The 12,791-nt window shown below is 48.6% G+C and overlaps 1 protein-coding gene across 4 annotated transcripts in view; it reads right to left on the bottom strand.

The window, feature by feature from the left end:
* The window catches only part of PRP4K (pre-mRNA processing factor kinase PRP4K), a 163,828-nt gene that overhangs the window by 27,456 nt on the left and 123,581 nt on the right, over positions 1-12,791 (bottom strand). For all 4 annotated transcript variants that reach the window (XR_013216943.1, XR_013216944.1, XR_013216942.1 and 1 more), the window contains exon 14: positions 7,588-7,674. Coding sequence is in view for 1 of the 4 variants with exons in the window: in XM_077269807.1 (XP_077125922.1) it covers positions 7,588-7,674 (87 nt within the window). In the remaining 3 variants the exon portion in view is untranslated. The remainder of the gene's footprint in view (positions 1-7,587; positions 7,675-12,791) is intronic.

Below are 12,791 nucleotides of genomic sequence, written 5' to 3'. Positions count from 1 at the left end.
GCTCAAGAAACAATATGAGAACTCAACAGTTACAACAGCCCGGAAAGGGCAACAGGGTGGGAGCTGTGTCCCCCAATTAGAGGCTAAGAGAAAGAGATTTTACGGTGAGTACACAAAAATCTCCTTTACTCTGTCGCCTCATTGGGGGACACAGGACCATGGGACGTCCTAAAGCAGTCCCTGGGTGGGAAGCAATGGACGAATATTGTGCAGACAGGCCCGTACACTTAGGGCACCGCCGCCTGCAGGACACGTCTACCCAGGCTCGCGTCCGCTGAGGACTGGGTATGAACCCTGTAGTGTTTAGTAAACGTGTGTAGGCTAGTCCAAGTGGCCGCCTTACACACTTGTTGTGCCGAAGCCTGGTGCCGAATGGCCCAGGAGGCCCCTACCGCCCGTGTAGAGTGTGCCGTAATGCCGGCTGGAAGAGGAGAATTCTTAAGGCGATACGCCTCTTGTATGGTGGATTTGATCCACCTGGCAAGAGTAGCTTTGGAAGCTGGCATACCCTTGTGGCCGCCTTCCGGAAGGAGGAAAAGGGAATCAGACCTCCGGAAGGACGCAGTCCTAGACACGTATATACGCAAAGCCCTGACAAGGTCAAGCGTATGCAGAGCCTTCTCCACTCTATGAACCGGAACCGGACAAAGGGATGGTAGTGAAATTTCCTCATTGAGGTGGAAGTCGGACACAACCTTCGGGAGGAAGGATGGGACCGTACGAAGAACTACCTTGTCCTGGTGAAATGCCAGGAAAGGCCGTCTGCAGGAAAGTGCTGTCAGTTCAGACACCCTGCGTAGCGAGGTGATTGCCACCAGGAAAACCACCTTCTGGGAAAGAAGGCGGAGCGGGACCTCCTTAAGAGGTTCGAAGGGTGGTTCCTGCAATGCTGTCAGGACCAGGTTGAGGTCCCACGTTTCTAGTGGTCGTCTGTAGGGGGGAACCAATCGGGAAACCCCCTGAAGGAAAGTCCTTACTTGCGGCTTGGTAGCAATGCGCCTTTGGAAAAAGCACTGAGAGGGCTGACACCTGGCTCTTAAGCGAGCCCAAGGACAGCCTGGCCTCCAGACCCGATTGGAGAAAACCAAGTACTTTGGGTATGGAATAAGGGAGTGGGATCTGGCCACGAGATTCGCACCAGGTAAAGAAAGCTTTCCAGGTACGGTAATAAATCTTGGCAGAGGCTGGTTTCCGTGCTCTGATCATGGTTCCAATGACATCTGCCGAGAGCCCTGCCTGGGTTAGAACCCAGGTCTCAAGGGCCACGCCGTCAAATTGAGAGCCCCTGAGTTCTGGTGGTAGAACGGCCCTTGTGATAGAAGATCGTGGCGGTCGGGGAGACGCCAAGGGGCGTCTGCTGTGAGTTGTACGATGTCGGCGTACCATGTGCGTCTGGGCCAGTCTGGTGCAATGAGGATGGTTGGAACTCCCTCTTGTTTGATCTTCCTCACCACTCTGGATATCAGGGGGAGAGGTGGAAAAATGTACAGAAGCTGGAACTGGGTCCAGTCCTGAACCAGAGCGTCTGCTCCGAGCGACCGCGGATCGTGTGTTCTGGCAATGAAGTTGGAGACCTTGGCATTGAAATGGGATGCCATTAGGTCCACATCCGGGGTCCCCCAGCGGAGACAGATCTGTTGAAAAATTTCGGGATGGAGAGACCACTCTCCCGAGTCTATTCCTTGTCGGCTGAGGAAGTCTGCTTCCCAGTTGTCCACACCCGGAATATGGACCGCCGAAAGAACCGACCCTGTGTCCTCCGCCCAGCGGAGGATATGTGACACTTCCCGCATCGCCTGGGTACTGCGGGTCCCCCCTTGATGATTCACATATGCCACAGCCGTGGCATTGTCCGACTGTATCCTGATGTGAGAGGCTGCCAGTAAGTGATGGAAGGCCCTCAATGCCAGTAGGATGGCACGAATTTCCAGGATGTTGATGGGCATGGTCGCTTCCGCTGGGGACCATTTGCCCTGTGCCCTGTGGTGTAGGTGCACCGCACCCCAACCCGTCAGGCTCGCGTCGGTGGTCAGGACCTTCCATTGACCTGAGAGAAAGGATTTCCCCTTTGCTAGCGAGGTTGGCTTGAGCCACCAGTGCAGGGACCTCCTGGTTGACGACGTTAGCTGGAACTCCCTGTCGAGAGAAAAGGGATTCCGGTCCCAGGACTTGAGAATGGCTAGTTGGAGAGGTCTGAGGTGAAACTGGGCAAATGGGACAGCTTCTATTGCCGCTGCCATCTTGCCGAGAACTCTCATGGCAAACCGGAGAGATCGAGGGGGTTTGCGGAGGAGGGTGCGAACTGCTAGTCGGAGAGCCAGTGCCTTGTCCTTGGGAAGGAGCACTAGACCCCTGGAGGTGTTGAATAACATTCCCAGGAAGGTCAGGGACTGACTCGGGGTTGGTGATGACTTTTGTAGGTTGATTAACCAGCCCATGCGACTGAGAGTATCGGTTGTGATTGAGACGCTGAGCTCGCAGTCCTTGAAGGTGGGAGCCTTGATGAGTAGATCGTCCAGGTATGGAACGACTACTATGCCTCTGGAGTGCAGGACGTCCATGGTGGCTGCCATGACCTTGGTGAACACTCTGGGAGCCGTGGCGAGTCCAAAGGGGAGAGCCACGAATTGGTAGTGGTCCTGGCCTATTGCGAACCTGAGAAACCTCTGATGGGCAGGTGCAATGGGTATATGCAGGTATGCGTCTTGTATGTCTATGGAGGCGAGATATTCTCCCTTCTCCATGGACGCAATGATGGACCGAAGGGACTCCATGCGGAAATGACGGACCCGTACATATTTGTTGAGCTGTTTTAGGTCTAGTATGGGCCGTACACTGCCTCCTTTCTTGGGAACTACGAACAGATTGGAGTAGAACCCTCGGAAACGGTCGGTCGTGGGTACCGGTACTATGACTCCTGATTGACAAAGCGAGGAGACTGCTTGGTGGTAGGCTCGAGCCTTGGCTGGCGGTTTTGGGGGGACAGAGAGGAAGAACCGGTCCGGTGGGTTGGAGGTGAAGTCTATTTTGTATCCGGAAGACACTAGTTCCGTGACCCACCTGTCTTCTGTAATAGGCAGCCAGACTTGATGAAAGAGCAAAAGTCGGCCGCCTACTGGTGTGGTGTCTTCCGGAGTCCGTGAGTCATGAGGAGGAGAAGGTCTGAGATTTTCCTCCTCTGGGCTTAGACTGGCCTGCTTTTGACTGCCAGGTCTTGTCCGACCTTTGCGTCGATCGTGAGTTGTCCCTGCGTGGGGAACGGTTACGATTTTGTACTGGACGCGAGACGGACCAGCCGGAGGAATTCCGAAAGGATCGGAATCGAGTTTGGTTACGCTTCTTGTAAGTGCGTTTAGGTTTCAGTTGGGGAAGAGAAGTACTCTGTTTCCCCCCTGTGGCGTTGGATATCATAGTGTCCAACTGTTCACCGAAAAGTCTCCCACTGAGGTAGGGGAGGTGCGTGAGGGACTTCTTTGAGGCTGCGTCTGCTTTCCATTCCCGCAGCCAGAGGATACGCCGAATCGTGATGGCGTTTGATGCTATCCCCGCGACTCCCCTTGCTGAATCCAGAGCTGCATGGAGCATGTAATCTGCTACAACAGCAATTTGAACCGCTTGGTCCGACAGTTCAGGAGCGGATGCTTGGAAGGCTTGTAAATTGTTTGCCCAGGCCAGGATGGCCTTGGCAGCCCAAACTGAGGCGAACGCGGGAGCCAGGGATGCCCCTGCAGCCTCGAAAATTGAACGAGCCATGCGTTCTACCTGCCGGTCTGCTGCGTCCCTTAGGGTTGAGCTATCTGGCAGTGAAAGGAGGGTTTGTGCTGCTAGCCTGGAGACTGGGGGATCCACTTCAGGTGGATCTGTCCATTCCTTGGTGTCCTTCTGTGGGAAGGGGTACCTGGCCTCCAGATATTTGCGATTAGCGAATTTTTTCTCAGGCTGTGAGAGCTGTTTTTTAAGGATCGCCTTAAACTCTGGGTGGTTAGAAAAAACCTTAGGCGGCTTCAGAGGTCCTTCAAAGGAAATCTGATGTTCTGGGGCCTCTGGTGGCGGATCAGAAATGTCCAGCACCCGATGAATGGACGATATTATGTCCTCAACTAGCGCTGTATTGCTAGGAGGGATTGGGATCAGGGACCCCTCAGTTTCTCTGTCTGAGTCAGAGTCGCAGATGCCTTCCGAATTCTGTGTATCACTGAGGCGTCCCCTGCTGGGTGAGCTGGGGAGGAGGCCTTCTCTGGTTGGGGATTGCGGAGATCTGCATTGTCTGTCCCTGGAATGGGACGGTCTAGATGACCTGGAGCAACGGTGTCTCTCCCTAGAGGGGGATGACCGTGTGCTATGGGATGACGCAGATGGACTTGATCTATGGATCCGCTTGCGTCCTGACCTAGACGTGGATGTGCCAGGGGCATCTTGTTCCTGAGTCAAGCTCTCCCGTTGTTGGGTAACGGTCATAGCCGGGGCATGACCCTGCAGAGCCTGAAGCAATGTGGAAGTTAGGTTATCTATAGACTGCGTCATAGATTGCGATAACTGAGTAGCCCATTCCGGTGTGGCATTAGACACCGAGGCATTGGCAGGGGCTTCTTGAGGCTGTGACACAGTAGTTTGTATACAGTTCTGACAATGCGGGTACGTGCTGCTACTGGGGAGAGCGGTCCCGCAGGCTGTGCAGAATGCATAATAGCAGTTCTGCCTGGTTCTCTTAGACCTTGAGCCCGGCATAGTGCACAGAGTGCAGAAGTGCTGCCAGCAGATGGACCTTACAGGGGTAGAGAACCTACAGGGGAGCCTTATAGGTAATATGGATTCACAGCTGAGTAAAGATAACCCAGCTGTGATCTTACCCCACCAGTGTACCCCTAGGTCCAGCGCCGAAAATCCACAGTCCTGTGCCCCCCGGAGACTGGCTGCCTGGTCCTGCAGACCGGGAGATGCAGGGTTAATCTGCAGCCGAAAATAGCTGCAGAGACAGAGGAGAGAGGAGGAGAAGGGGGCGGAGAGCTGGAAAAAGGCGGCAAGGCTATAAAAAACCCGCCCTTTCTGTCTCGATCCGCCCCTTGTATGACACTGTAGAGTGTCATATTTGTCATGCGGGGGGCGGGCCGGGGGGCGGAGAGGAGGCTGCTGCTTCAGCTAGGCCGAAGCCGGGGCCTAAATTAGATGCCTGAGGCCCAGAAGGGCTCCAGGCCGGCGCGAAAGTCCGGGAGGGGGTCGGATCTGAACCGGACCCCTCCGGATTTGAAGGCAGGATGGCGGTGGGGCTATAAGCGGAAGGGGGAGCCCGGCTGGGGTCCCCCTGAGGCAGTATAGAGCTGGTGCTGCCGCAGAGACAGGGACGCAGGGAACCCTGTGTCTGTATGTGCCATGCCTGCCTGCACTCCCCCCGGCCTCAACAGGAGCCCGCAGCTGGGCTGGGGTCCCTGGATGCAGGCGCAGTGTGCTGGCCCATTGCTGGGAGCTGTAGAATGCTGCCTGTACAGGCCTTACCTGAGGTGTCTCAACCTAATACCCCCAGAGGGGGATAGGGAGGGTGCTTTTGTCACACACCTTCAGGGGCCTTTATCCTCGCCTCGACCTCAACCCAGAAACCAAAAGGAATTGGGGAAGGAGGGGGGTCTCGACTTCGAACCAACACCCGAGAGGTTGGGGAAGGAGCAGCATGGGGAATAGCCATCTCAACTTCAACTGGGCACCCCATAATAGGGGGCCGAGGAAGGAGCCATGCCGGGGGTCTCACAGGAGACCCTCTTTTCTTCATCTGTAATCCCGTCGGAAAACGGGAAACGGAGTAAAACGGAGTAAAAATCTTTAGGTGTGCCTCCTTTGCGACACTAAGCAAAAACTGGAGAAGGCTGATGCCGTCCAGGGATGTATACTGCACAGGAGGAGCCACAGTTAATCTTTTTCAGATTATGCATAGTGTCGCCTCCTAGTGGACAGCAGCATAACACCCATGGTCCTGTGTCCCCCAATGAGGCGACAGAGTAAATAACTTTTATTATACTCACCTACGGGGCAGTCTGGTCAAAGGGGTGTTGCTCTTCTTGGTCCAGCACCTCCCATCTTTTCTTTGCGATGCTGTCCTTGGTTCATCTTGGTTCATGTGGATGATGCGTCCCTGCATCATGCACACAGTCTGCTCGGCATTGCGCTCCTGCACAGATGTACTTCTCTGCTCTGCTGAGGGCAGAGCAAAGTACTGCAATGCGCAGGTGTCGGGAAAGGTCAGAGACGCCCGGCACCTGCAGTACTTTGCTTTGGCCTCAGCAGAGCAGATAAGTACATCTGTGCAGGAGCGCGATGCCGAGCAGACTGTGTGCATGATGTAGGGACGCATCATCCACACATACCAAGGAGGAGGGCAGCATCGTAAGAAGATGGAAGGTATGGGACTAAGAAGAGCGTCACCCCACAGACCGGACCGCCACGCAAGTGAGTATAATAAAAGTTATTTTTCAGTTATTCTAGGTCAGGTTGGGGGCAGATATACAGCACTATAGAATGCTGTATATAAGCCCTGAAAGGCGGTGGACGCATCGCATATTGGCCAAACCTGGTGACAGGTTCCCTTTAAAAAACAAACAAACAAAAAACAACCTTTTACAGGTAGGTGCCAGCCGTGGCACCTTCTCTGCAGCATAATTACATGTTTCATGTCCCAATAAGAACCTGATGCGCCTGCGCAGTAGCAGTTATCGGTGTATATAGCTGTGATCCGATAGGTGCTACTGCGCATGTGCAACCATCTTACTGGAGAAGACAAAAAAATACTTCTCCAAGATGGCACCCCCCACGCCTGAGCAGTAGCAGCTCTTGGAGATAGCAGAGAGCGAGTGCATAGGGCATATCATTAACTAAAAATAAAGATTAAAGAATAACCATAAGATGGATTTTATCAACCAAGGTATCATTGCAATCAGTATAACGGCCCGACCTGACACTGTCTGTAGGTTACTGTGCACAATCCTGCTGACAGGTTCCCTTTAAAAAACACTTTTTAATCATTGGGGGATTCCTTCACATACCTTTTGTTTCAGACATAAGGGTAGCACATTTTAGTGCTTCAGTCACGGATCAGTCAGTGTCTAGTTCAAATTATGCACGCCCCAACATTGCAGGTGATTGCTGCGACTGTCCTGATGCAACCACCTAGCAAATCGCGTGCATTTGCACAACCCTTCTGCTCCCCGAGTATGGGCACTGACTCTGGGTGTACAGTCCCAGGTTCACATCAGGTGTTCTCATGATCCGGAGCGCAGAATGGAGGGGTCACACTGACACGCATAGCGTGCGCACTCACATGTCATATAGCCACTGACTCACAACGGCTCCGGAGCATGCGCACATCTGATATAATCCAGAGTCAGAGTCACCTGTTAAGGTTCCATGGACTGAGGCCAATTTATTCTTTTTTGGTTAAAAGTTTCCTTACCAAGCAAAAATGATTTGAAACATTGCAAATGCAAATAATGTAAATGTAATAAATGTAAATAAGCAGAACATGAATTTTTTTTATCATTATATTTGGGGAGTTTTCTTCATCTAAAGCAAAGGTAAGAGAAAGACAGAGAAATAACCTACCCTTTCTGTAACTTTGTCAACTTCAATGTACATGAAGTTCAAATTTGCATCAAAGTGTTGGTCCTTGAACACACCTTTCCGAATCATCTACAGAAGGAGAAAACACACAGAAACCCTTCTATTACAAACCAGGAAACTCTATTTGATCATGTACATTTTTAGCGTGGATGTATGACAATAGGTTGCACATGGAAGTCACAGACATAAAAAACGGGCAGACGAATGACATACGGATGAACATAAAAAGAAAAATCTGAGTTTTGTGGACTAAACTCAGACCATTTCTAATACTCTAGTCTGCCGGAGCCCTTACTTGGTCAACTGAGCACGGTGGCTCAATGGTTAAGCACTGCAGCACTGTGGTCCTGGGTTTGCGTGTTCTCCCCATGTTTGCATGGGTTTACTCCGGGTACTTTGGTTTCCTCCCACACTCCAAAGACATACTGATAGGTAACTTAGATTGTGAGCCCCAATGGGGACAGGGACGTTAATGTAAAGCGCTGCAGTATAAGGCTGATTTCACATTTGCGTCTGTGCACACAGTGTTTGATCCGCATTCATATGCATGTGTCATGTGTACATACAGTGGGGCAAAAAAGTATTTAGTCAGTCAGCAATAGTGCAAGTTCCACCACTTAAAAAGATGAGAGGCGTCTGTAATTTACATCATAGGTAGACCTCAACTATGGGAGACAAACTGAGAAAAAAAAATCCAGAAAATCACATTGTCTGTTTTTTTATCATTTTATTTGCATATTATGGTGGAAAATAAGTATTTGGTCAGAAACAAACAATCAAGATTTCTGGCTCTCACAGACCTGTAACTTCTTCTTTAAGAGTCTCCTCTTTCCTCCACTCATTACCTGTAGTAATGGCACCTGTTTAAACTTGTTATCAGTATAAAAAGACACCTGTGCACACCCTCAAACAGTCTGACTCCAAACTCCACTATGGTGAAGACCAAAGAGCTATCAAAGGACACCAGAAACAAAATTGTAGCCCTGCACCAGGCTAGGAAGACTGAATCTGCAATAGCCAACCAGCTTGGAGTGAAGAAATCAACAGTGGGAGCAATAATTAGAAAATGGAAAACATTCAAGACCACTGATAATCTCCCTCGATCTCGGGCTCCACGCAAAATCCCACCCTGTGGGGTCAGAATGATCACAAGAACGGTGAGCAAAAATCCCAGAACCATGCGGGGGGACCTAGTGAATGAACTGCAGAGAGCTGGGACCAATGTAACAAGGCCTACCATAAGTAACACACTACGCCACCATGGACTCAGATCCTGCAGTGCCAGACGTGTCCCACTGCTTAAGCCAGTACATGTCCGGGCCCGTCTGAAGTTTGCTAGAGAGCATTTGGATGATCCAGAGGAGTTTTGGGAGAATGTCCTATGGTCTGATGAAACCAAACTGGAACTGTTTGGTAGAAACACAACTTGTCGTGTTTGGAGGAAAAAGAATACTGAGTTGCATCCATCCAACACCATACCTACTGTAAAGCATGGTGGTGGAAACATCATGCTTTGGGGCTGTTTCTCTGCAAAGGGGCCAGGACGACTGATCCGGGTACATGAAAGAATGAATGGGGCCATGTATCGTGAGATTTTGAGTGCAAACCTCCTTCCATCAGCAAGGGCATTGAAGATGAAACGTGGCTGGGTCTTTCAACATGACAATGATCCAAAGCACACCGCCAGGGCAACGAAGGAGTGGCTTCGTAAGAAGCATTTCAAGGTCCTGGAGTGGCCTAGCCAGTCTCCAGATCTCAACCCTATAGAAAACCTTTGGAGGGAGTTGAAAGTCCGTGTTGCCAAGCAAAAAGCCAAAAACATCACTGCTCTAGAGGAGATCTGCATGGAGGAATGGGCCAACATACCAACAACAGTGTGTGGCAACCTTGTGAAGACTTACAGAAAACGTTTGACCTCTGTCATTGCCAACAAAGGATATATTACAAAGTATTGAGATGAAATTTTGTTTCTGACCAAATACTTATTTTCCACCATAATATGCAAATAAAATGATAAAAAAACAGACAATGTGATTTTCTGGATTTTTTTTTCTCAGTTTGTCTCCCATAGTTGAGGTCTACCTATGATGTAAATTACAGACGCCTCTCATCTTTTTAAGTGGTGGAACTTGCACTATTGCTGACTGACTAAATACTTTTTTGCCCCACTGTATATTTAACATGGGGTACGCATTGCATGCTTTTGCTTACGCATGCATCTTTTCGCAGTGTGCGGCTGGGCACGGCGAACGTAACATGTTGCATTTTTGGAGGCGCCAAAAATCTGTCAAATATGCGCAGGTATGCGCATGTGGATGAGTGCTTTAAAAAAAACGAATTACTGTCTATGGGAACGCATGCGTAAGAATGTCCTTGCATACGCATGTGTTCGAAACACTTGCTTACTTCGGACTGTGCATGTCCAGGAACTGATTGAGACACACCCTCCTGGAAATATCGAACGCATGCGCATAAAAAACACAAACGGAGGCAAAAAACGCATATAAACGCATACACAAACAGCATTTTTATTGCCATCATGCGTAAGCTGATGCGGATAAAAAAAATGTTGCGTAAACATGTGTTTTGTGAACTTAGCCTAAGGTAGCGCTATATAAGCAAAGCATAATAAATAAATAAAATAAATACAACTCCATAATATACTAATAGGCTGATGACTGTGGTGGCGTGGTCTGCAGGTTGTTTCAACGGCAGGTCTTCTGAATTTGACAAGTAAACAGATGATAATGCAATCTGCATTCAAACAAAATCTGGCTGGTGCATAATTATGGGCACCTCACCAGAAAAGTGACATTAATATTTAGTAGATCCTCCTTTTGCAAAAATAACAGCCTCTAGTCGCTTCCTGTAGCTTTTAATGAGTTCCTGGATGAAGGTATTTTTGACCATTCCTCTTTACAAAACAATTCCAGTTCAGTTAAGTTTGATGGTCGCCGAGCATGGACAGCCCTCTTCAAACGATCCCACATGTGTTCAATGATGTTCAGGTCTGGGGACTCGGATGGCCATTCCAGAACAGTGTAATTGTTCCTCTGCATGAATGCCTGAGTAGATTTGGAGCGGTGTTTTGGATCATTGTCTTGCTGAAAGATCCATCCCCTGCGTAACTTCAACTTTGTCACTGATTCATGAACATTATTGTCAAGAATCTGCTGATACTGAGAGGAATCCATGCGTCCCTCAACTTTAACAAGATTCCCGGTGCCGACATTGGCCACACAGCCCCAAAGCATGATGGAACCTCCACCAAATTTTACTGTGGGTAGCAAGTGTTTTTCTTGGAATGCTGTGTTTTTTGCCGCCATGCATAACCGCCTTTCTGTATGACCAAACAACTCAATCTTGGTTTCATCAGTCCACAGGACCTTCTTCCAAAAAGAAATTGGCTTCTCCAAATGTGCTTTTGCATACCTCAGCCGACTCTGTGGCGTGCTTGCAGAAACGGCTTCTTTTGCATCACTCTCCCATACAGCTTCTCCTTGTGCAAAGTGCGTTGTATAGTTGACCGATGCACAGTGACACCATCTGCAGCAAGTTGATGCTGCAGCTCTCTGGACGTGGTCTGAGGAATGTCCTTGACTGATCTCACCATTCTTCTTCTCTTTCCTTTCTGATGTTTTTCTTGGCCTGCCACTTCTGGCCTTAACAAGAATAGTACCTGTGTTCTTCCATTTCCTTACTATGTTCCTCACAGTGGAAATTGACAGGTTAAATCTCTTGGACAGCTTTTTGTATCCTTCCCCTGAACAACTATGTTGAATAATCTTTGTTTTCAGATCATTTGACAGTTGTTTTGAGGAGCCCATGATGCCACTCTTCAGAGGAGATTCAAACAGGAGAACAACTTGCAAGTGGCCACTTTAAGTAGCTTTTCTCGTGATTGCATACACCTGGCTATGAAGTGCAAAGCTCAATGAGGTTACAAAACAAAAAAAAGGGCTTTAGTAAGTCAGTAAAAAGTAGGTAGGAGTATTTAAAACAAGAAAATGATAAGGGTGCCCATACTTATGCACCTGTCAAATTTTGTTTGAATGCAGATTGCACATTTTCTGTTAGTACAATAAACCTCATTTCAAGGCAGAAACATTACTGTGTCCAACAGTTATTAGATATATGAAACTGAAATAGCTGTTGCAAAATAAACAATTTTTATAAAACATTAAGCTTAAGATTAATAGGGGTGCCCAAACTTTTTCAAATAACTGTATAGTGGATTTGGTGTCTTGCAGCAGGGGGACTTTGCATATTATAAGGACAGCATAATTTATGAGTTTTTTAGAAAGCTCATTGACTGTAGAGAACATCCTCTTTATACAGAACTGCACATTTTGTCCACAGAATGTCAACTTATGCTTCAGATATCATTTGAAGCAAATTTCCAAACCAAAATCGATAGAGGTCATGTTTGCACTTACACTAAAAATCACTCACGAAGGCAATAATATGATGAAAATCTTTAATGAAAAAATTGACTGCAATCTGTGAAACTCCTTCATGACATATGATATACAAGTACATCATATGTCATGTAACTGCCCTTGATCCGCATCTTTTCTGGCAGATTTTGGCTGATTTAAATCAGCCGAGGCGTGCCTCTAACAGCAGCGGATGGCGGGGTGCTCCGGCTAAAGCTGTTAACCTGTTAAATCCTGCTGTCAAGCTCTGGCAGCGTCAATCAACACGTCGTCAGAGGGCGTGTCATTTCACATACCAATCGGAGCTCCCGTGATGTGATCATGGGGTGCTGATGGGTTGTCATAACAGTAGAGGGTCTGTTGATGATCCCTGAGCCTCTTCTGTGAAAGTCGACTCATGTCTGGTGTTCATAGATTGTGATTTTCTCTATACAAAGCACAAGCGAATACGATCGCAGCTTCAAGTCCCCTAAGGAAACTATTTACCCCTTCACGCTGCAGCCCATTTTTGTTTTTGTGGGTTTTTTTCCTCCCTGGAGCATAACTTTTTAATCTTTCCGTCAATATGGCCTAAGGGCTTTTTTTTGCCTGACGAGTTGTACTTTTAATTGACACCATTGATTTTACCATATTGTGTACTGGAAAATGGGAAAAAAAATACCAAGTGCGATGAAATTGCAAAAAAAGTGCTATTCCACAACTGGTTTTTTTTTACCATGATCACCAAAATGCTAAAGCGGACCTGCCATC

The sequence above is a fragment of the Ranitomeya variabilis genome, chromosome 6 (genome assembly GCF_051348905.1).
Source record: "Ranitomeya variabilis isolate aRanVar5 chromosome 6, aRanVar5.hap1, whole genome shotgun sequence".
NCBI classification, from domain to species: Eukaryota; Metazoa; Chordata; class Amphibia; order Anura; family Dendrobatidae; genus Ranitomeya; species Ranitomeya variabilis.
This window is presented reverse-complemented; position numbering and strand designations above follow the sequence as displayed.